The sequence below is a fragment of the Solanum lycopersicum genome, chromosome 8 (assembly GCF_036512215.1).
Source record: "Solanum lycopersicum chromosome 8, SLM_r2.1".
NCBI classification, from domain to species: Eukaryota; Viridiplantae; Streptophyta; class Magnoliopsida; order Solanales; family Solanaceae; genus Solanum; species Solanum lycopersicum.
Window position 1 is genome coordinate 30,758,103 of NC_090807.1, and position 22,352 is coordinate 30,780,454.

General features: G+C 33.8%; 1 protein-coding gene across 2 annotated transcripts; it reads right to left on the reverse strand.

Annotated features, from left to right (window-relative positions):
• Positions 1-9,067: 9,067 nt before the first annotated feature.
• GPS (geranyl pyrophosphate synthase) lies at positions 9,068-22,104 on the reverse strand. Of its 2 annotated transcripts, XM_069287636.1 has the most exons (13): positions 21,744-22,104; positions 20,071-20,163; positions 19,390-19,470; positions 19,242-19,313; positions 18,277-18,408; positions 17,037-17,123; positions 16,164-16,235; positions 14,703-14,788; positions 12,770-12,902; positions 11,947-12,036; positions 11,149-11,247; positions 9,933-10,135; positions 9,068-9,441 (listed from the first exon to the last, which is right to left on the reverse strand). In XM_069287636.1, the coding sequence occupies exons 1-12, from the start codon at positions 21,864-21,866 to the stop codon at positions 9,956-9,958; spliced, it is 1,248 nt and encodes a 415-aa protein (XP_069143737.1). In that variant the 5' UTR covers positions 21,867-22,104; the 3' UTR covers positions 9,068-9,441; positions 9,933-9,955. The 2 variants fall into 2 exon arrangements, with proteins under 2 accessions (XP_069143737.1, NP_001234089.1); NM_001247160.2 differs by lacking the exon at positions 9,068-9,441 and having other exon boundaries at positions 9,715-10,135; positions 21,744-21,987.
• Between the last annotated feature and the right edge of the window lie 248 nt (positions 22,105-22,352).

The following is a 22,352-nucleotide window of genomic DNA, read 5'->3' on the forward strand; positions in this document are numbered from 1 at the left end:
CATTCTATCAATATTGTTTTTATGTGATCCAAATAAAATTGTTTCTATGAGATTTCCTACATACGTACATACTTCCAATTGACTACTTCTTTGTTTTATGTAGATTCATGATTCTTCGTGTTATTAATTATTGTCTCTTTTTGCGATCACGCATGGTGGTTCCTCGAATGAATTATATTTTAATGGAAACAATTTTTCATCTTAACCCTTAGCTTTTTAAAAAAAAAAACTAAAAACTTTCTGCAAATCTTTCTTCATTTCGTAAATTTAATTAAACTACTTTCAAATTAATTTATAAGTCAAAACTGGTGAATTAAATATTGTAAATACTAAGAGCTGCCACCACCAAATACAAATAGATAGTTGTATAGAGAGAAATAGAGTGAGAATGTTGGTTAAACCCTCCGATATTATATAAAATGGTCGATATATTAGCTAGCCATCATCCTGACTTCATTTGCTGCTACTAATTAATATTTTAAGAAGCACAACATGCTAATTTTTAGGCACCTTGTCCCTGGTCTGCTTTATTTTTCGTATACAATAATGATGTATTTCATGGTCTAATCCTGATGATCAGCATTTTTTAAGTCAGACTCGATAAGCCTTTGATTTATATTCCGTGCTATGAAAAAGAAAACCTCATCAGCAAGTGCTTGACCTTTGAATGTAGGAACAATCTTTTTGCTTTCGTCCACGTCAGCCGACCAAAATTTTGTTGTTTAAGCAGTTTCTAATTGATTATATAATATGAAGCACTGCTGACCAAGGGTATTTTAAATTAATTAGTAGTTTAATTCGTTCAATATCAAGCTATATGGTTGCTTGAAAGGCATGTGTTGGAATGTGTGCATTCACTTATTAATCAAAGACCAGGTTCCTTGACTCAACAAGAATATTGATAAAAAATTTGTGTTCACTTATTTCGATGGAACCAGGTCCTCAGCACAGTGTTAAAATAAGTGTTGAAAGTAAAGATTGAACGAACAACTTTACGTGAAAACTTCCTTAATCAAGGGAATAGAACCATGACCTATTCTCAACAGGCTTTTCAAACTGCTTTTACTAATCTTCAACAAGCAAAATTAAAAGCAGTTACAAAATGAGATTAGCTTGCTAATCCTCCACACTAAGCAGTATCTCCTATTACTTAGATGAGCCAGAGCATATACCACACTGCCCACTAAGCTACCTACCTCTAGATAACTTAGACTTTGCTAAGAGGATACCACACCACCCACTAAACCACCTAACTCTAGATGATTAGAGTTTGACTAAGCAACAAAGCTATGCTTCCCACTAAACCAGGTAAACTCAACTGATTTAGGCTTTTAGAAGCAGAATAAAAATCTAATTCCTTTATAGATTAGAAATAGATTTACAATATAAGCACATGAGATACAAAGCTCTAAATACAAAAAAAGACTCTTTAATACTCCATCTGGTCCCTTGTTGATATGAGCAATGTTCTTCCTTGAAGATGACAAATCACCACAAACTCGTTGAGACCATCCCATTGGCTGAAGTCCTACTGTTAGAAAAGTTGTGATCCTGACACATCAAAGGTGACAACTATTCTGACGCTTGTCTTGTCACCTTTTCATTTCGCAGTCTTCCAGGGATCAGGTCCCTTGCAAACTTCTTTGTGAGATCTTTGAAAGACTTGTCGGCTGACTTCCTTCTTTGAATTAATGAATCTATTTGTTGTTTGTCATGTTGGCTAAGTCAATCAAAAAGAGTTAATGACAGTTGGACAAACAACTGTGTCCATTCTGATTGGTGTGGCACGCTGGCGCCTTACCAACATCTAACACGACAACTTTACAACTATTCCCAATAATGGATCTGGACAAGAGAACTTAACAAGGGACCAGTTCCATTTGTTTGTGAGACACTGAAACAGACAATCTCGTCCGCTCTTTCTATTGATGTAGGACACTGCAGTTTTCACCTACCACATGACATGATAGCTTTACAGTTGTACCTCATTTGAATCTGGGTGAGAACACTCTGTCAGGGACCAGGTCCTTACATTGATGAGGATCATCAAAACACCTAGAATATAACATTTCCCTCTTTTTGATGATTACACACAAATATTCCTCACGCTGATTTTATTCATTCATTTTGCTGTCAGCAGTTCCAATAACAAGGATCGGGTTCATTGTTAGATCGATGGGTTTATTAAATCATCAAAACTTCATATCAAGTTCGAACTAACATCTCATATCATCTTCGAACTAACAATATGAAATATGTTTGAGATGGATAAGGTATAAACTGTCACGACCCGAAAGTACCCCCTAGAAGTTAGGGAGAACCCTCTTTCGTAACCGAGCGTACTTGACCCTTTGGGGTCTTGTACAACCCCTTTAACTATCGTTCATTACACATGACATGAAAAGTAGTGCGGAATTTAAAACTTTTCAAGAAAATTTAATAATAACTAGCCTTTCAAAAATATTTATAGAATCTCATCGTCACAAGCCAAACTTAAGACACGACATAATATCTTAGGGACACGGCCCTTTACATTAAAGTAAAATACATATTAAGTCTTTAACTAAGAAATTAAGAAAAGGACTATGCCCTCGAATATATGAGGACATACTTTGCCTTGAGAGAAACCTTCCCAAGCTCTTCCTTCTAGCCTTCAACCTTCAAAATGCTTTCAACCTATACTTATAGTATAGAAATGTATGGAGTTAGTACAAATAATGTACTAAGTATGGCATATCAAAATCATGTAAAAAGGGACATTTTAGTAAAATAAGCTTTCATGCCAAATAATTATAATATCCATGAATTTAGAAACAAATTGACATAATCAGCATCATTTTACACTTAGATAAAGACTCACATAAATTTTAAACCAAAAGACACTTCATAGTGAACTTACCACAACTTAACAGTGAACTCAAATGAACATTACAGTGAACGATTTGAACAATTATAGTGAAGGCCTTCCAGTGAATGGCACATATGAACTCGTTTTCCTTTGAAGCTTCCCTAACCCAAGGTTATTCTAAGATTCCCTGAGGTGAACCAAGAAGGGATCATCCATACACCCCCTTCAAGGCACACCAAAGCGACCCTTAAGACCACCAAATCTTAGGCTTACCTCATTTGGAATTCAAATCCACGCCCTTGGATAACATGTGCAACACACTCATGGAAATATAGGTCACACTAAGTGTAATGTGAAAGTAGCATCCCATACTATCACTCCCACTTAATGATCCTAATAGATACCATTAACTCAAGCACTTCACAGTAATCATCCATAACATCACACCATAACCCTCATTCACACGGATTTCATGAAAATGCTCTTCGCCCATAGAAGGTATAGGTCACATTAAGTGCAATGTGAGAATAGCATACATACTACTACTCCAACTTAGTGCTCCTAATGGTTTCTATTGGATTGAGCACCTCACGATAGTCATTCACAACATCACTAAATAAACATGATAACTTAGTTCAATCAATTCTTTTGTGGGAGTTAGCTTAACCGATAAAGACCATGGGAGCTAGACATGGAATCCCGATAGTAACCCCTATCGGATGAGGAATCCTCACTTGACTAGAGTAAGGTCATGCTTATTAGCTTTCACATGGCTTTCCCAATAGCTACACCTATGCAAGCACATAGTTAAGGGATAAGGAGATTGCTACTAAGTAACTCACTCTCTACTAACGAGGAGTAGTCATCTCAAGAGGTACATTGGAAATACAACATCTCAACTCACGAAGTGTAATCCACTCCCTTTCATATCCTTTCGGTTCTAGGCATAACTCCGCACAGATTCTCAACATTATAAACTATAGGTCAAGGATAACTAGTAAATACCACATCTCAACTCATGAAGGGCATTCATCCTCCAACCTATGTTAGACAGCTCATTAGGAATAATGGGATTGCTACTAAACACTTCATCTCAACTCACGAAGAGTGTCCACCCCAAGACTCCCCTCTTTACTCAACTTAACTTCATACATTCAATTAAGTGTGTGTATGTACATGTGAGCACACCTTTCATGTAAGAATCATTTCATTTATATCAATTTCTATACATGTTTTAGACCTTCATTCATCAAAACACACACTTTACAAGCTTCACATAATTATATACTTCATTTAGACATAATGTAGGTCACATATACAATTCAAGCTTCACAAGACATAATGCAAGACTCATTTTCAATATCACTTCATTTCACCCATTTTATCCTTCAAAACCATATTATAAATGCATACTAAGTAATATCAAGTTCATCAAATAAACACCGCCACCAAGAAGGTGGACCATACCACTAAACAGCAATTTGTAATAAGAACTATATAATATAAGAAACTCACCTTTCTATCAAGCCATCATCACATATAATCAATTTCTCAATATTTCATCATAATAAGGCCCTTAGGACAGTAGCTAAACCTATAATAATAACATAAGAAAATCAAAGTTCATACATTACCCAAACATGCTCATTTCTTAAACTAAAAGTTTGAAATATGCATATACATGAGTTCATTAGGTTTTTAACATGAAGTCATCAATTCATACAAAAATAAACATTGTTGAATCATTAGAACACTTTTACAAGAAGACCCATGCTTAAAATCAAAGATAGAAGGAATTAGAGTTTGAAAAATCCTTTTTGAAATCTTTTGGAAATGACTCCTTGAATGGAAGAGGGTTCAAGGAAGGATATCATACCTCAAAAAGAAGTAAACCCACTAATTTTTGATAAAGACACGTCCAAACCAGATCTTCTTGCTCTCCTTGTGTCTTAGCTCCAATGGTGACTTTGAGAGAGTTTTCTTTAGAGAGAGAGTTTGAATATTTGATGTGAGGGGTCTTGTCTAGGTCTAGGACTTAAAACTAACCTAATATAACTTAAAAACCTTAAAAATTATCAGCCTATGGTCATAAAAGACTTGGGGTGAATACAAAACAACCCAAGACTTAACAGGCAACGTGCAGTTTTTGGGACAACCACCATCGACGGACCAACCAACAGTCCGTTTGTCATGGGACGAGCTGTTGGTGAGGTCTCGTTGGTTGGGGCTGCAACTCCCCAACTTACAGAGATTCTTGTCCAAACAACGGAGCAGCTCGACGGGCCGTTTCCTGGTCTACTGGCCATCGATTGGCTCGTCAATTGCACACTGTTTTGGCAGTGTTGGTCCAAGTCTTGGGCCTTTCATCTAGGGTCACTTGTGGGTCATAAGTTGGGTTGTGCCCGGACGTTACACCCCTAAACTAAGTCATCTAGGTCTTAGGAACACCTCACATCAATTTCAAGCAAAACAAAGATGTAAAACTCACTCAAACACAATAAGACGCAAGAACACTTTCTAAGGCATATCTTCCGAACGTCATGCACGTTTGACCTCCAAACTTAACCAAACTTCACACACTGCCTAAGAACATTAAAGTAACTCATTTTAAAACAAATTTAACTCAAGAAACACTCACGAGGCTCTAGTTCACCTTAGTTCATTCTAGGGCGTTACATAAACACAATATTTTACTTCAAGGAGTAAATTAGTACGCAAGCACTCTTGCTCTTTTAATTTTATTGTTTCCAAATGAATCTATATCCCCTTTCTGCGTATATGCAATCTTTGATATCTACCATTCTATAATAACTCACGTAAATTTAACAATCTTTGGCAATGCTTATTACAATAAACAAGGAGCCATCTTTGAACATTTCAACACTCTTTAACAAGTATAGGTTTCTTACTAACACTATGTTTGGTTCATTGTTATCCATTATATTTTATTGTATCGTATCGTTATTATACCTATAATGTTTGTTTTGATTGTTGCTTAAAATATATTGTACTGTATTTCTAAATTTCATTGTTATGTAACAATGAAAATCCCTATTTTATGGAACAACCAATTTGGTGTGTTTCCGTTGTTACTTTATTTCTTTTTCCAATTATAAATAATATTTTACCCTTTACCTTAATTATTTAAATCTATTCAAATCTCCTAACCTAGAATAATTAAGGATATTTAAGTAATTTATAAATTACAATACCAAACGATACAATCAAACCAAACAATTAAAATGTTACTAAACAACAACAAACAATACAATCTAACCAAATGTTGTATCTTACGTACAATACAGTACAATAGAGTACAATACAATACAATACATTATGAAACAATGGGTAACAATGATCCAAAGAAAGTGTAAGTGAGTTAATATTCTTCTACTGTGGTTATTTATACTACAACCTATCATGTTTGATAGTAATGTATATTATTCGCAAATCTAAAACAAAGTACAAATGCAATAGACAAGCATTTACTACAAGGCAAGATCAATGACACAATAGCACGCAAGTGAATTTGGTAGTCATGACCAACAAATCCAAACTCATACAAATGCAAAAGAATATGGTCATGTTCATTCTGTTGGATAATCCTTGTACAGATGTTGTATTTTCATTTCTCATTTTCACAATTTGCTAAAACTAATTTCGCACAATTGCTAAGGGGTATATATTTTAGTGTTGTGATTCCTTTATTCTTTCTAATGAAATTTATACGAATGCAGATTATTTTTAGATTTTGAAGTGCATATACACACGTGTATGCTAATTTAAGAAATAATAGCTACTATTCAATAACTATAGTGAAAATCATAAATGTTTATCTAATTATGTGTACTAAAATTGCTCAATTGGATAGACATCAGTCTACGTGCTGTCATCACGAGCAAGAATTTCCTTTTAAATTTATTTTTTAAAAAAACTAATCTTTCTCTTTCATGAAAAGATTCAACTTTTATGAAAAATTGTGACTTTAATAAACAGTTATGACTTTTATCAAAAGTTGCGACTTTAATAAAAAGTTATGACTTTTATGAAAAGTTGTGACTTTATGAAAAGTTGTGACTTTTATGAAAAGTTGTGACTTTATGAAAAGTTGTGATTTTAATGAAGAGTTGTGGCTTTTATAAAAGGTTGTAAACTTTCCGAGGGGTTGCAACTTTTCAAATAGTTGTAACCTTTTTGATAAGGCTCAATAAACAGTTTCTCACACTATCCTTTGTTCTCTTTAAGTAGAAGGATTTCCTCTCATTTTAAAACAACAAAAATTCTAATTTTCTTCTTCTACTTCCGCAAAGTTTAATATTCGTGTATTTTGCTCTTGTTGAGTGACTTACTGACACCATTATTTCTATATCATTATAAGTCGGTGAATAAAATTGTTCCATCCTAAGAGGATGTAATTCTTTAAACTTCTGGTGTTGGAGGGGAATAGTTTTCTTAAGTGGAAATTGCAGTGGACTCGATTTTTTCTTTCTATTTCATTCTATTTTACATATCACGGTATGATTTGTTACACTGATTAATTTATGCTTATGATATTAATTGTTGTTTTTGAGTACATGTTTTAAACTCTGTTTTTATGTTTCTACAAAGTTATTTTCTCCGGTCATATTGAAGATATACGCATATAATGTGTATATTCATTGTGTAGAAAATAACTATTGTACTCAATTTCAAGAATTTATGTTTTAATAATTTATATTAAATCTTATAACTTAAAATTACTATATGTAAGCTTTTACGTATTGTCTATTTTTACATAGATATGAAATTTCTCACTTATCAATTGAAAAAATTCATCATACAAGTTCAAAAGTTATAATTGGTTTCATGCTCAAGCGTAGTTTCTTTTTTTTTTTTAATGGACAAATTTCTGAATTTCCTCATAAGACATATATCAAATTGTATAATCTATGCAACTTAAATGTTTCTTTATATTAAGAAATGTCTTTATATATATATTCTTATATTCTTCTTTATTTTTCTTTTGATGTTGATTAAAGAACCAATAATTTATTATTTCGTGAATAATTCATTCATTAGAGGTTCTTGAGCTATGTGATAACGACAAATAATCAAATTCATGTTGAAATATTGCTAAAAGAATTTTAAGAACCTATTCTTTTATTTTTAATGTATTAGTAAAAAAAATTAATTGCAAATTCAATGCAATATTATTTAAAATCGCGCGAAGTGCGGGCAAATTATCTAATTGTCAAATAGTTGAATGAGCATGAGAGAAGGGAATTTTAACAATGTGCGTAGGGTAAATCGGTCATTGAAATGAAGATAATGACCGGAGAATTTTCCATCACCAGAAGATCTTTAATGACCAAATTCAAAATTCGGTTAACTTTTAATAATGGAGCTTTTAACGACTCGTGACGATCAAATATTTTTCAATAATGACTAATAACAATCGAATTTGGACTTTTAACACAGAATTTCTATCGCTAAAAGTCATATTTCATGTAGCGGTGACATGGATTCAGTTTTTCAATATATCTAATTGTTTTGTTTCTTATGTATATTACCTTCATTTCAATATTATGATACATTACAATTTTATCAAGAGTTGATGGTGGCTCCGGTAAGAATTTTAGGTCAAGATCCATAGATGACGCTAGTGGATGAATTAGAACTTTCAATAAGGGGGTTCAAAATTTGAAGGACTAAACACAAACTAATTGAAGGGGGTTCAACATCCACTATATATATATATATATATATATATATATAGTAACCAGGCATAAATAGTAATATTATCTGTCGAAGGGGGTTCGAATGAATACCCTAACAGAGGCTGGCTCCGCCCCTAGGTGACACCAGTGTTGAAAGTGAAAAAAAAGTTACACGAGAAACAAAGGAGAAAGTATGGAAGAATTATTTTTTTTTTTTGCTTTAGTAGATCAATTTTTTATTATTATTCTTTGTTGCTTCCAACGAATATTTTAATGTATCTAGTTGAGTTTGATTCTTAAATCAATGTATAATTCGTTTGTTTCACCTTTACATTACAATTTTATTATTACAATGTATAGCTTTCAAATATTATTTTTGATACATAATCCTAGTTAATTAAAACACAAATTAGTATGTATCATGTTTTTATATATGTAATAGATACGCAACTATTACAAATTTCGTTATCTTTTACTACCATATGCATATATCCAGCCTTGTCCAACTAGAAGTCTATGTATCTGTAGACACAATCAAATATTATTGTTGATATATAAATACTAATACTTTACGACAAAATCAATTTGTATCATATTCATAGTTATGGATATGACATATAACCTTATGTACATAACATAGTTGTATAATGTGATCAAATGTGATGTATCCATATGACCACAACTTTAGGGAGTTTCTGTAAATTGAAAAAGAGGAGAGATAAAAAAATGTAATTTGATCCTTCCTTTTAGTTGCACTTTAATATGATCATAATCACTCAACTGCGAGTCCATATATAGGTATAGGTAGGTGTGCTAGCTTCAATCTCCAAACTTGTAAAGATAATTACTTTTCTTTGGTAGTTTAGCATATTTCCTAACTGCAACCCTATTCCCATCCTGCATTTAAACCAAATTTCAGCTCAGCTTATATCGCAACACTACTGCAAAGTAGATCTGTTTATCCACATATATTGTTACAGACATAAACTGCAAATAATCACCACTTACAATACTAGCAGAGACTGAAGAAGAAAAAAGACAAAGCACATCACCCCTGGCTTGACATTTCCCAAAATACAAATAAATACAAAACTGAACGCAACTCGCACACCTAGTAGATATCCATTAGTCTTTTCAACCTTATGTATCCGCTTAGTTTCGACTGGATTGTACAACATCAAAGTGTATCATTCACATTTAATCTACAAATTCTTTCCAGTACAGAGCGAGCAAAAACAAAGGTCTTACCAAGTTATTATTGGATGAGAAGAATCATAAGTTATCTATCTATAACAAAATCATAATGTAAAGTTAGGGTATGTTGTCCCTAGAAATACAGGATTTCGTGTTGAGGAAAAAAAATACACTAATTGAATCTGTGGCTGCACCTGATAGATTCCCTTTATTCCCCCTATTTTGTTCTTGTGATGACTCTGTGAGTAAGTTCTACAAGTGCTCGTCTTGATCTCTGAACTTCCTCGTCATCGCTTTCTGGAAGAGAGTCAATTGCCGCTGACGCAAGGCTAGCATGCTTTCTCGCAAGTTCTCTTGTTCTCTGTATCCCTCTGCTCTTCCCAAGGTAGTCCAGAGCCTGCAATTTTCAAGAGAAGATTTTGGTAGAGTGGTCACAACTAAATTTCACACATTATATGAGAAAACCAATAGTCAATCAGGACACGGAATGCAAAAGGATTCGTCAGCAACAACACATTTACAACATGATATTCATCAGCAAATCCTAATAAAAATAAATCCAGATATCTAGAAGATCTGAGCATTAATCTAACACAGAACACCAGTTACAACATATTAAAAGCCGAGAACCAGAAATATGCACACCACAATAGGCATTACTAAAACTCAAATCCCAGAGCAGTATAGACTTGGAACAAATGGTTGTATCACAAATTAGTCCAATATTAAACTTTGAAAGGGCAATCTCAGAATAACCAATTCACTCAACTACTGGATTCTGTTGATGGAAACACTCAATGAAAATGATGGTTCATATAGAACTAGGGGTGGCAAAATCAAACCCAACCCGCCCAACCCAACCCAACCCATTTAGGTTTGACTTGTTTACTCACCCACCCATTTGTTAGCTCAACCTGTTAAAAATGGGGATGATATGTAACCCAAATTGATTTTTGAGAAATTTTGCATATATATATATATATATATATGATTATATATGATATATAGTTATCATATAGAAAAATAATTACTAGGTACTAAAAGCTTATAAAATAACAAATAAAGCAATTAAAACTTAGTAAAAAATGGGTGGGTTGGGTTATGACCCGTTACTAACCCGTTTTGACCCAACCCATTTTGGCCCAAACAACTTTGGGTTTGGTTGGGTCTTGACCCATCTTAACCCGCCCAATTGCCACCCCTATATAGAACTAAAGCTTTAGACTTGATAGAAAATTGGCACATATAGAGGGTAAACACACCTCTATCATTTGGATAAATAAAATCATTATCATCATATTCATTAAAGCGCCAAATTAAGAGGTATAAAGGACATTGAACCACAAAGTTTAAAAGAATACAAAGGTGATTATGGACATGCTAGGAGAAAATGAACACAGAAATGCTTACGATCTCCACATTGACAGGATCATCAAAACCTCGGTCCACCAGCGTACGCAGTTGAGGAAATTCCTCCATGGCATACAATATCGGGGCAGTTACAATCCCCTATAAAACACAAGTATTCCAGAGAAGTTCATTACATATGAAAAGGTGATTGAGAATAGCATCGTAAGACACGACTCTTGAATTTGTGAATGAGCACATCATGTAAAGGGTTATCAAAAGAGTATGAAACCAGTTTTCATCATATGGCATCTGGAAACACTAGTCAGTGAGAAAATCAAAACAGCACACGGATGAAAATTTTAATTGGAAATATAAGATGAAATAATCACTTGAGCAATAATCATTGTTGGAACAAAAATAAAGAGAGAAAGGAAGCCTTAGAAGAGTATATGCCTCACTTCTACACTAGTGAAAACAATTCTAAAGAGTTGAAATATTCTAGTAGAAGATCCAAACTCTCAATTCTTCAATTACAGTAGTTTAATTCAATTATCATATAATAACAGTAGTAGAGCAGTCGCGTTGACAGTGGTAATGGTCATGGTAATAGCAGCAGTAATAGTATAGGAACAACAAAAGTAATGGTAATAAGATATTAAAACCATAGAGTGACAATTGCTTGCTATTCTTAACTTATAAACATATCTAACCATGCTGTGAAAATTGAAATCCATTAGATGAGTAAATCTGTACATAAGCCAATGCTCCCGACATACTAAACTGTGTAGCCTTTCTTTTAGATCAACTAAATTGAGGTAAAAGAATAGGAGAAACAACTGACAAGGCCAGAGAAGTTACATGACGAATATCAGACAATGAACCCTTGCCAAGAGTTGCAGATGTGCCCGTGAAATCAAGAACATCATCTATTAATTGAAATGCCAATCCCTGCATAAACAGACTTACAAAAGAAAGAAATCAGGAACAAGGAGAACTCTTAGGGGTCACTTGATGTGAAGGATAATACCAAATAGTCATGGAATTAAATTATAGTGCCATTTAATTTGTTATTTGGTTGGCAAGTCCGGGATAACTTATCCCGGGATTAATAATTAGTACCGGGATAACTTATCCCTCCCCTTGGGTGGTATAGTAATCCCAAGATAACTTATCCCGATATAAAATAGGTAAATGACAAATATATCCCTTTAAACCCTTTTTATACATCACTTTCCACATTAATGAAGAGTACTTTTGTAAACAAATAATTTGTTCTTAAAATTTATACAATGCATATTGTTTTGGATACGACAAACCAAACAATCAATAGGAAATAATCCCATCACAACTAATATCAGCATAAGTTATTCCATCATAACCAATCTCATCATAACTTGTATTCAAACCAAAGGAATCCTTATGGTGAACTACTTAAACAGGTATTCATTTGTCCAATCACAAAGAAAACCATATCCTCCAAACTGAAATTTCTAACAGGAGTCATGTTATAAGATGCATGTCAACAACTTATGAGTATTATATACTAGATTTCCACCCAGACAGAAACAATGGAGAAAAGGTCGGAATATAGAACTATTTTTACTACGTTTTACTGAACCATTATAACTAAGAAGTGAATGTATTACATCAAGTAGGACTCGCAGCAGAAGATTATACAGACCAGATTTTTTCCGTAGTCAAAAGCCAGCACGGAGACTTCAGCACTATGCCCAGCAAGTAGTGCAATTGCTTTGCAACTATTTGAAATCAATGATGCAGTCTTGTAATATGTTTTCTGCATATAATACTCCATGCTGCAACAGATCAATAAGAACATTAAATTCAGAGAAATGTTGGTCAAAATGTCTAACAAACAAATAGATGCGTATAATAATTCAGATTGTAAGCAACTTTAGCACAACGCATACATGACTGATTTTACATGTCACTAACACATGTTTTCACTGATCAAACTACTTGGGCAGCAGAGAGCTAACTATTCTATGTGTCCCAATAAATATCTATAGAAGTTCAAATTGTGAACCCAGTTATTATGGTATACTGAATTGAGATTGTTATAGGAACCCATGAACTTCAAATCTTGGATCCCCCTCTGGAGACAAATGAGTAGAAACACTTGCTGTTCTAAAACAGAGATGATATGGCTAAAGTTAGTTCACATCCTCGCCAGCTAAGGTACCAGGTGAGACAGCTAGGCGAAAGTGCATTTTAAGTATGCATCAGCTGACACGAGATTCCCCATTTATTGGAGCCATAACACCTAATACCCTGAAAGTTAAACACAATGTTATGTCCTTGAAAGAAATATAAGCTGGTCAGGTCTTATTTCCAGTCTGTAAGCATCAATTTGCTCATAGTATCAGAACATTTCAATTTATCAAACAAATAATTATGATTCAGTAGTTCATTCATATTTATCTGTTTGCAGCAGTTTCTTTGTTGCATTTCGAAAAAAAAGGTGTTGTTCCAACAGAAATCTGGTTTAATGATATCCCATTCTCAGTTCTAATGTTCTAATATTGTTATGTAGCCAGAATTTTAACTCTGGATCCCCTTCGTTGTTTTTTTTTATGACAAGGAAAATCTGCAGCAGCTACCCTTTGGATATGCACACGGTAAAACCCCCGCTCTTATGCAATAGCTCGCACCAGATTTCTTTTACCAAACAGATACAACAAGTTTAAATAAATGAAATATAATAAGAAATATCTAGAATTCTACAAAAGATGATGAAAAGAGAAGGAAAAAAATTGTTCATTAATTTTCTCATCTTCTTGATTTCTTTTATTGTACACTGTTTTGTTAATATAATCAGCAAGTTCATAAGAGAAGTGTTTTCAGCCTTTCAGGAGGCCAAATATGGGATTCATGAAGTTGTAGGGAAGTGGGACACGTAATTGGGAAAGAAGATTAGAACTGCTTGCATATTGTAGCCAGTTTTTGTCTAAGTGACTAGTCTACATAGAGAATAAATTGCTAAGTTGGATTATACTTGATGCGCCAGGAGGAAGAAGCTAATGTCGATAACAAAAAGTATTCTGACTGCCTTATATCATTTCTCTTCGATAATTGACTACTCTTGTCATCATTGCCGACTTTATTTGTTCTTATATTCAAGTTAAAAACAAGGTCTAATCTATAGCTATATGGTTTTATCTTTAGTTAAATATAGAGTTCTAAAGACTTGGCTAAAAAAGGGCATGGTGGAGGAATATATCCATATAGATGATACCTACTATTTTTTTTTTAAACAAGTATTGTATTCTTCAGCATTAAGGAGATGATACCAATAATTATTTTTTTTTAAAGAACTGGTAAGTATTGTATTGTTCAGCATTAAGGAGATGATACCTACTAGTTGGTAACAGGTTCTAGTCTTGTTAATACATTAGTCTCTTCCTATCAGCTGCGGCATCTGCACTACCCACTACCTTTAAAAAGAAGTTAAGTGAACAGGGTGATCTAATTTATATGATCAAATTTGGGAAGACATAACTATCTACTTAAGAACTCACGAAGTCTTTATAACATCTCGAGATATCGAGATCTTTTAGTTGACTTAATTTCAATTAAGGTCCATACTACCAGCATACCTACAACGTTCATCAGAAGAAGTCGTCATTTGCATTGTCTCTCCAGTAACAAGATGTTCCACAACAGTTGCCAGAAGACATACAACCTGCAAGATCAGAGCGACAGAGCTGAAGAGAGGATGACAAGAGGTTAACTAAAATAAAGAAACAGAAGGGTTAGCTAATATCAACCTTCTAGCTAACTCCTATCCCTGTTAGCTGGTATTGCCATTTCTCTACTTTTCTTTTAATGGAGAAGAATCAAAATCCATGCATGAACGGAACAGGCAGAAAATTAAGTATGACTTTTTTTTAAATAGGGGAAGAACTTATACATAGTTGTACGGCTGGAAATAAACAAGCAAAAACCTAAGTTTTGCGATACAATGTATGAGGTACAAAAAACTCACTGAATCACCAGCCATAAGAGATTAATTGCATGGAAGTATATGGGTTAATTAGTTTGAAGTGTGTAAAAACAATAATCCTGGACAAATGAAAATTATTTATTGTTGACCATCAAGAAGTTTATAGAAAGAAATAATGCACAATGATGATACATCCACAGAAAAGAATACTCTGGATAAGTAGGAATAGAACAAGCCTTAATAATCATCTTATATACTACTAAAAGTGGGAAGCTCCAAAGTGCAAAGTTCAAACCATTTTACTCCTACACTAAATAAAAAATTTATAAAATATCTAATATAATTAATTAATTAATTTTATCATATTAAATTACAATACACATATTGCTATATGATGTCCCTTAATATTTTTCTCACTCCTTATATTTAACACCCAGCACTTTCACATTTCTGTGCTTAAATTAAAGCCCTCTCACATTTAATTATCTCTATTCAATTTGAAGGTTGAGCTTCCAACACTAATAACAATTAATGTATGGAACTGCTTCAGAGCATTATTTAAATGTGGCCGCACATCAAAAGTACTATCAAATTACCATATCCTATTCTTCCTTTTTTCCGTTAGAAATTTTCTTTATTACTATGTATTTTTCCCAACATCATGACTTCAGACATATTAAGATAAATCTCTCATGTGACTTTCCCTTCCAAATGATTCATCATTTGAATTTTAGTTTCCATTGTTTTGTTTTTTTTTTGAAGATTTTTATATATATGTTCGAGTATGCATTTATCTTTAATTAAAATATTATATATGTCACCTAAAGTATCATCAAGTTTGCAAGAATTTTTAGCCTTAACTTATGGGTACTTACTTTTTTATATGGTTTGATTTCTATTTTATTGTACAGAGGAAGTTAAATAATATATATAGTAATATACTCGTTAAATTTTTCAAATGCAACACAATTTATATTATGTATTTTGGAATAAACATGCAATGCGCGTTCCCAGAGACTAGTAAAAATACTACGAACATCATGGTTCCAACTCTTGTCAATTGTGCAAAAATATTAAATGTTTACTAGAGCCAAGAGGAGAAGGCAAAGTATACCTCTGTGTTCTTCAAGGAGGCAAGTGCCACACATGCTCGGGAAAGCAAAAAGTCTCCGGCTAGTACAGCTAGCTGCATCAAATAGGAGAAGAGATAATAGGGTCAGCAGATACCAAGATAACATGATTCAACGATCTACTTAGCAAAGAGTTGGTTTGGTTTAAATATAAACCCCATTTGTGAAAATTGCTCTACTATCCATCCATTTTTTAAAAATTAAACTATCCATTTCAATACAATTGCTCTCCACCAAAGGAGAGCATAGGTCCTGACCCCCCTTTATCACTCAGCCTGCTCTAGTTCTAAAAATGACTGCTTCCATATAATCTAATAATTAAAAAGTGATACCACTCTCTCTAGTTAGCATGTCATATCCAATGTTCTACTTGGTGATATAAGATACTCCCTCTTATTAATTCAATTTATACAACACCTAATTTTTTCATTACGGCAAGCTCAAAATGTTTGACATTACTCAATTAATAGTATTTTTCTACACATCTTTCACAAGTTTCAAGAATTTGAATCTCTTAACAATAAATAATTTATACTTTCAAATGATATTTTTACTATCATGCTATCTTTTCATCATTACATGAATATTTTCTTCCATGACCATTAAAATAGTTTACAACTCAAATAACTCCTTAAGCTCCTTGAAAATGGAGAAATTCCTGGTAGAGGGCACTTCTCTCGTAATGGGACCTACCTGGCGTGAATTTGAATTATTTGGGCCAGTGAAATCCAGATATCAGATGGTTCAAGAAAAACACAATGCAATCTCACTACTTCAACATCTGTTTGCTTGCATTATATGGAAGACATTAACAGGAAATAACATATTTCAGAAAAGGAAAGTGAAGTACTAAGTACCTTATTTCCCATCACAAAGTTTAAAGAACCTATCCCACGTCTTGTGTCAGCATCATCCAGTACATCATCATGAAGTAGGCTAGCAACCTATGATAGAGTGGAAAAAGAAAACTGACTTGAAGAAAGTTGTAAGGAAATGGCATTTTAAGATCAACTAATAAACTAGAGGAAGAGAGAAAATGAAATATCAACTAAATGGTCATGTTGGTGTTTCTGAATGCAGGCCCATTCATATAATTTGCGCCAACAATGCCATGATTTGGCTCATTGAGCATCAGGGATGAAGGACTACAGGATACATTAAGGAAATATACCAAAAAAGGAAGAGAAGCGGATCTCGGTCTTTTTTTTTTTTGATGAGGTATAGAAATGTATTTTGGTCTTCTTTTTCTTCTCTTTGATGAAGTAAGGCGTAGAAACGCGTTCCGGTCTTACTTGCCTTAAATACGAAATTATATCAAACAATCTGGCAACAGCTGCAGCTGCCTTTTCTGTTGGAAAAGTAAAAAACTAGAGAGGTCACCCTTATAAACCAAGAAAGCAACAATCACCAAACCAACCAACTGGACCAAAACAAACAACTCTGCACCTCTACCGTTCCCATTGAAGGGAATGATCTGCCACCCTTTAAATTTAATACCCCACTGCTGTCCTCAAAATTCAGAATAGAACTCCACAAACTTTTCCCTGTGAATGCAATTTTTCATGCATGGTTATGGGTTCATTAGTACTGATCATACCATATGGAAATTTTTTATAGATTGCTCCGTCCTCCTGTTGCTTCCTTACAAATAAGGCTCAGTATATCCGTTAAATCCAGTGTTTCTCTGTTGCTTCCTTACCAATGAGGTTTATAAATGATATTCTTTTCATGGATTATCTTCTATCCTTGTATACAAAAATCCACCTGAAAGTGTAGTTCATCTATGTCACTTGACTTGTTCATTTTGCCTTTCATGTGCTCGTATCAAAAAGTTTTTTTAAATCAGGTGCTCGTATCAAATAGTTATGACATTGGTCAGGAACTTTTGTGTGGAACCTTCAAATTACAAATAAAACTTGGATTAAGTTGAACGTATTCATATTTGGTATTTGTGTTGTATCCATCACACGTAGCAAAGCCCAGGTAACGTGATATATTAAAATCTTGTCATCAAAGTCAGTATTAAGTTATTAACTATATGTACAATCAACTTGATGGTCTTCCCGTCCTATCAGAACAAAGAGATGGAATACTTACATGGATCATCTCAGTGATCTCAGCTATACACTGCTGCCTTGTACGCAAATCCCCGGAAAAAGAATCAACATCCACCTGCGGAGCAGATCTAGGAATCTGTACGTTCAATGCAGTTGCCATCAATAGCAAAACCTACAAGAAGTACACCAGTCAATTATTTTTCGAGGGAGAATGTAGGATACCATGAGTTGAAATGGATGTTACGTTGACATGATACAAACTTGAAACAAATCTATGTTATGATGGATCAGCCCAAGCAACTGCACTATAAGTCAATAACCTTCAATGCAAATAAGAAGCACCACCAAAGTAAAATGTTTCAAGAGGGTAGTATCTGTGTCGACACCACACATGTACTTGCTTTGAAATTGCATATCTAATAAAAAAAGGAACTATTTCCTCTAAGTGTTGTTTTTATATATAAAATGAAACTTAATATTCTAAAATGAAAAAGGAGACCCAAGTTGTTAAAAGGAGTAGAACTCAGTTCTATTTTGTTAGCCAACATTTTTTGTTTCTTTAGTCTTTTCATGTTTCCCCCTGTTTTATTCACATTCTTTGTTTTGCTTTCAGTCACCTATTTTGGAGCATCATGCTTGAACCTACTACAAGTGCAACTAAGGGAAATTCGTTTTCTTCCTTAGTTGATAGAAAAACGAGTTACAAGCCTTCTGAAAGAAATGTGTGAAATGTGTGCCTCTACTATTTCAAACCCAAACTTCCCTAAACACCAAGCACTTAATTTTCATCAGCATTTAAAAGGAACTCAGTGATTTAAGAGAATCGAGACTTTTTTTGGAAGGTATGCAGCCTTCATCAATGGAAATGTGGATTTTTCTTATCCGACAATTACTTGATGAAGGTGAAACTTTCTCTCTTTGGACTATCCGCAAAAGCCTGTGCACCAAAAAATGATAGATGTTGTAGTACACATAGAAGTTCAGCTTAGGATTCACAAATCATACTGTTGGTCGAAACCTCTTTCCTTCTACTCCCAGTTTGAAGAAATATTCAGCAGCTGAAGCCAGCTTTGGGACCTGCATATAAACGAAACAGGCTGTCATCTATCATCATGAATGTAGCAACCGCCAAACCACAGAACAAGTTATATACCTCCGCGACTACCATTGATCTCAGCCTGTTTGTCAGAAGGGATAATTCATCTGCAACAAGGGAAAATGGGTCCACTTGCTCCTGAGAAAAAGAGAATGTGGAACAATGTGAACTACATTACCCACAATTGTATAAAGCAAGGAGATGTAAAAACAAACCGGCAACGAATAAGATAGGAAAATAAAAGACATGATGATTTGCATCAGAAAGAAACTCGAAATACTCAGAGAACACCTTAACATGGCAGTTTTACAATAATGACACAGACAAAGTCATTTCCGATTCCAAGAAAATTCAGCAACTTGCTCAAAGCTTTAAGTATTTTGAGTTTGATTTGCCCATCCAGACTAAGACAACTGGAGAGGAAAAAGAGAAGGGGCCTTCATTCCCATACACTCTTGATTAGAATATGGAGAAGCAGCTGTGAATATTTCTATAATTGCCTAGACCATATAATCACCTTTTTCTTCTTGATATACTTTTATTTAATCAGTAAAAGATCAGTTTATTAGTAAATAACAGCACTGAGTAGGTTCTGTGGTGTCTTTTCTTGAAATACTGATCACAACATATTACACGAAATATAAACCATAAGATCCACCAGTGAGCATATGATGTTAGCACAAAGACAGGAAGTAATACGATTAGTGTAGATTTATGAAATAAAAATGCTATACAAACCTCTGCTACAGCAGTGCTTTGCTGATGAATTTGTTGCCCAATACCACTAAGAGCATTAGAAACCCATGAATGAATTACTCTGCAACCCAGAACCTAATAATCACCAAAAACAATGATGATAAAGCATGAAAAGTCCCAAATTAGCAATAATAACAACAAATTCAGCAATTAAACTATGCAGTCTTCAAAAAAGAGCTACAAGCGGGATTGGCTATATGAATGAGTAGCTCCATTTGAGCTAATCCAGCCTGATCTTTTACAAAATACAAAATAAAAAGTACCTGGAGTTTTCTATAATTTTCTGTTGGTAAATATAAAGAAACCTTATTTGTTTGAAGTTTTTTGGTCCGAACAGGTCTTAATCATTAAGATCTTGAACAAAGTCTTAATATCATTTATTTTTGTGTGAAAACTTTTCAGCACCACTATATCTGCAATTATCAGTCATACCACTAACCACCTCTATCATCACAACCATCATTACAGTCGCCAACTACTAGCCGCCACCACCAGCAACCATCTTTGTATCACAACCATCACCGGCAATTACTACTAGCTGTCAGACAATACAACACCGATGACCTCCATCACTATAATTGTATTCGTTGACACCACCATCACTGCCACATCACTATTAACCACAACCACTATTGAGGCCAATTCCTGCTACCAACCACCTCCACCATCATAACTAGCAGTGCAGCCAACTGCGGCGAATACATCGTCAACCAGCACACATTCTTCATCATCACCACCAACTAGTAACATCAACCAACTTCACCATCACAACCACCATCAGGCTAGACTACAACACCAGCCACCTCCACCAACACAACTATCCTCACTGTCATTACTAATCACTAATAACAACCATTATCCCCACCACCACTAAAAACCCATTTCTACCATCACTAACAAACATAAACGTTTTATTTTAGTAAATTAATACTTTTTTCTAATTAATTACTTTTTTATTTGAATTGTATCTATATTATGTTTCCAAATAAATAAATGAATGCACGTTCACACATTGCAAAACAAATCATTTTAAAATATGACAACATGTTAAGCATTCAAATGTATATTTAGATTGAGACGCCTTAATGTTAATGAAAACAAGTGAGGTCTAAAAGACTCCTAAAAAGCTTCGGACCTAAAGAAAATGTATTAGATGATTAAAACACACAACTAATTGATCTCACCTATACAGATTATATACTTTCATTGTGCCCTACTAAATTCTAAATTCGTAAAATGAAATGAACTTGAGCATGGAAAACAATGATATAGGGCAATCCCAACTAATTTGGAATTGACGAGTCCTAGATCGATTGGGAAAATGGCAAAACTTAAACCCGACATCTCCTTCAACACATGAACAATCAAAAAATTGCATAATCCCAGACTTGAAACAAGAAGCATTCCATTGCCGGTTACAGATAAAGAAAAGTAACAGTAGCTAATAATGAGCAAAAACAATTATAATAAAGCATGAAAAGTCACAAATTAGCAATAATAGCTACCAAACTATCCAATCCAACTAATTAATTGATTGGCAAGAAACCGAAAACTCAACTCGTTCAAAATACCCGTTCCCCAGTTGGAGCTAAAAAAACAAACCAACAGTAACTAATAAAACTACATGTCCAAAATCAAAAAGAGATTAATTTCACCTTTGGAGGATCGTGGATGTGATTGGATTGATGTAATTGTGGGATGGGACGTAATGAAAATAACCATCGGCATCTGCTGAAGCGGTTTCTGGAAATCTGAGCTAAACCCTTTGAAAATATCATCGTTCGTATTCAATTTCTATTTTGTGTGTGTGTGTACGCTGACTGCTGAGTTTGAGTATATAATTTGAGTTTTAGTTGCCAAGAAGACAGAGGAGAATGGTCATGTAAAGCAAAGCGGTACACAGGCCCAGGGTTGTGAGCAAAAAGCAACCATTCTATGCATTTACCAAATTCCTAATTTGTCCTTCAAATTGTAACTCCTCAAGTATTCAAGAGATTTTTTGGGTTTCCCAAGTCCAAATTGGTGCTTGGAAAACTTGAATAAATATAATATGATAAAATAATATTTACTATCTCTAATAATAACCATATATTTTTTTTCAATCATTTTTAATATAATTTTAATATTTATTAAAAAAATAATTTATTATACACATATAATACAAATTTTATTAATGGTATACTACAATGTGTCAAGTTTCTATCAAACAAGCATAATATATTTTAAAAACAGTTATAATACATATATATTGCATACATAATTCA

What these genes read in the sequence shown, in the direction of transcription:
- GPS (XM_069287636.1), bottom strand. Translation starts at nt 21,866, where the DNA reads ATGATATTTTCAAAGGGTTTAGCTCAGATTTCCAGAAACCGCTTCAGC. An exon ending in GAAAGAGGTTTCGACCAACA is followed by an intron (nt 18,409 to 19,241) that starts GTATGATTTGTG and finishes TACTTCTTGTAG; the next exon opens with GTTTTGCTATTGATGGCAAC. An exon ending in TTGACTACGGAAAAAATCTG is followed by an intron (nt 12,037 to 12,769) that starts GTCTGTATAATC and finishes CTGTTTATGCAG; the next exon opens with GGATTGGCATTTCAATTAAT.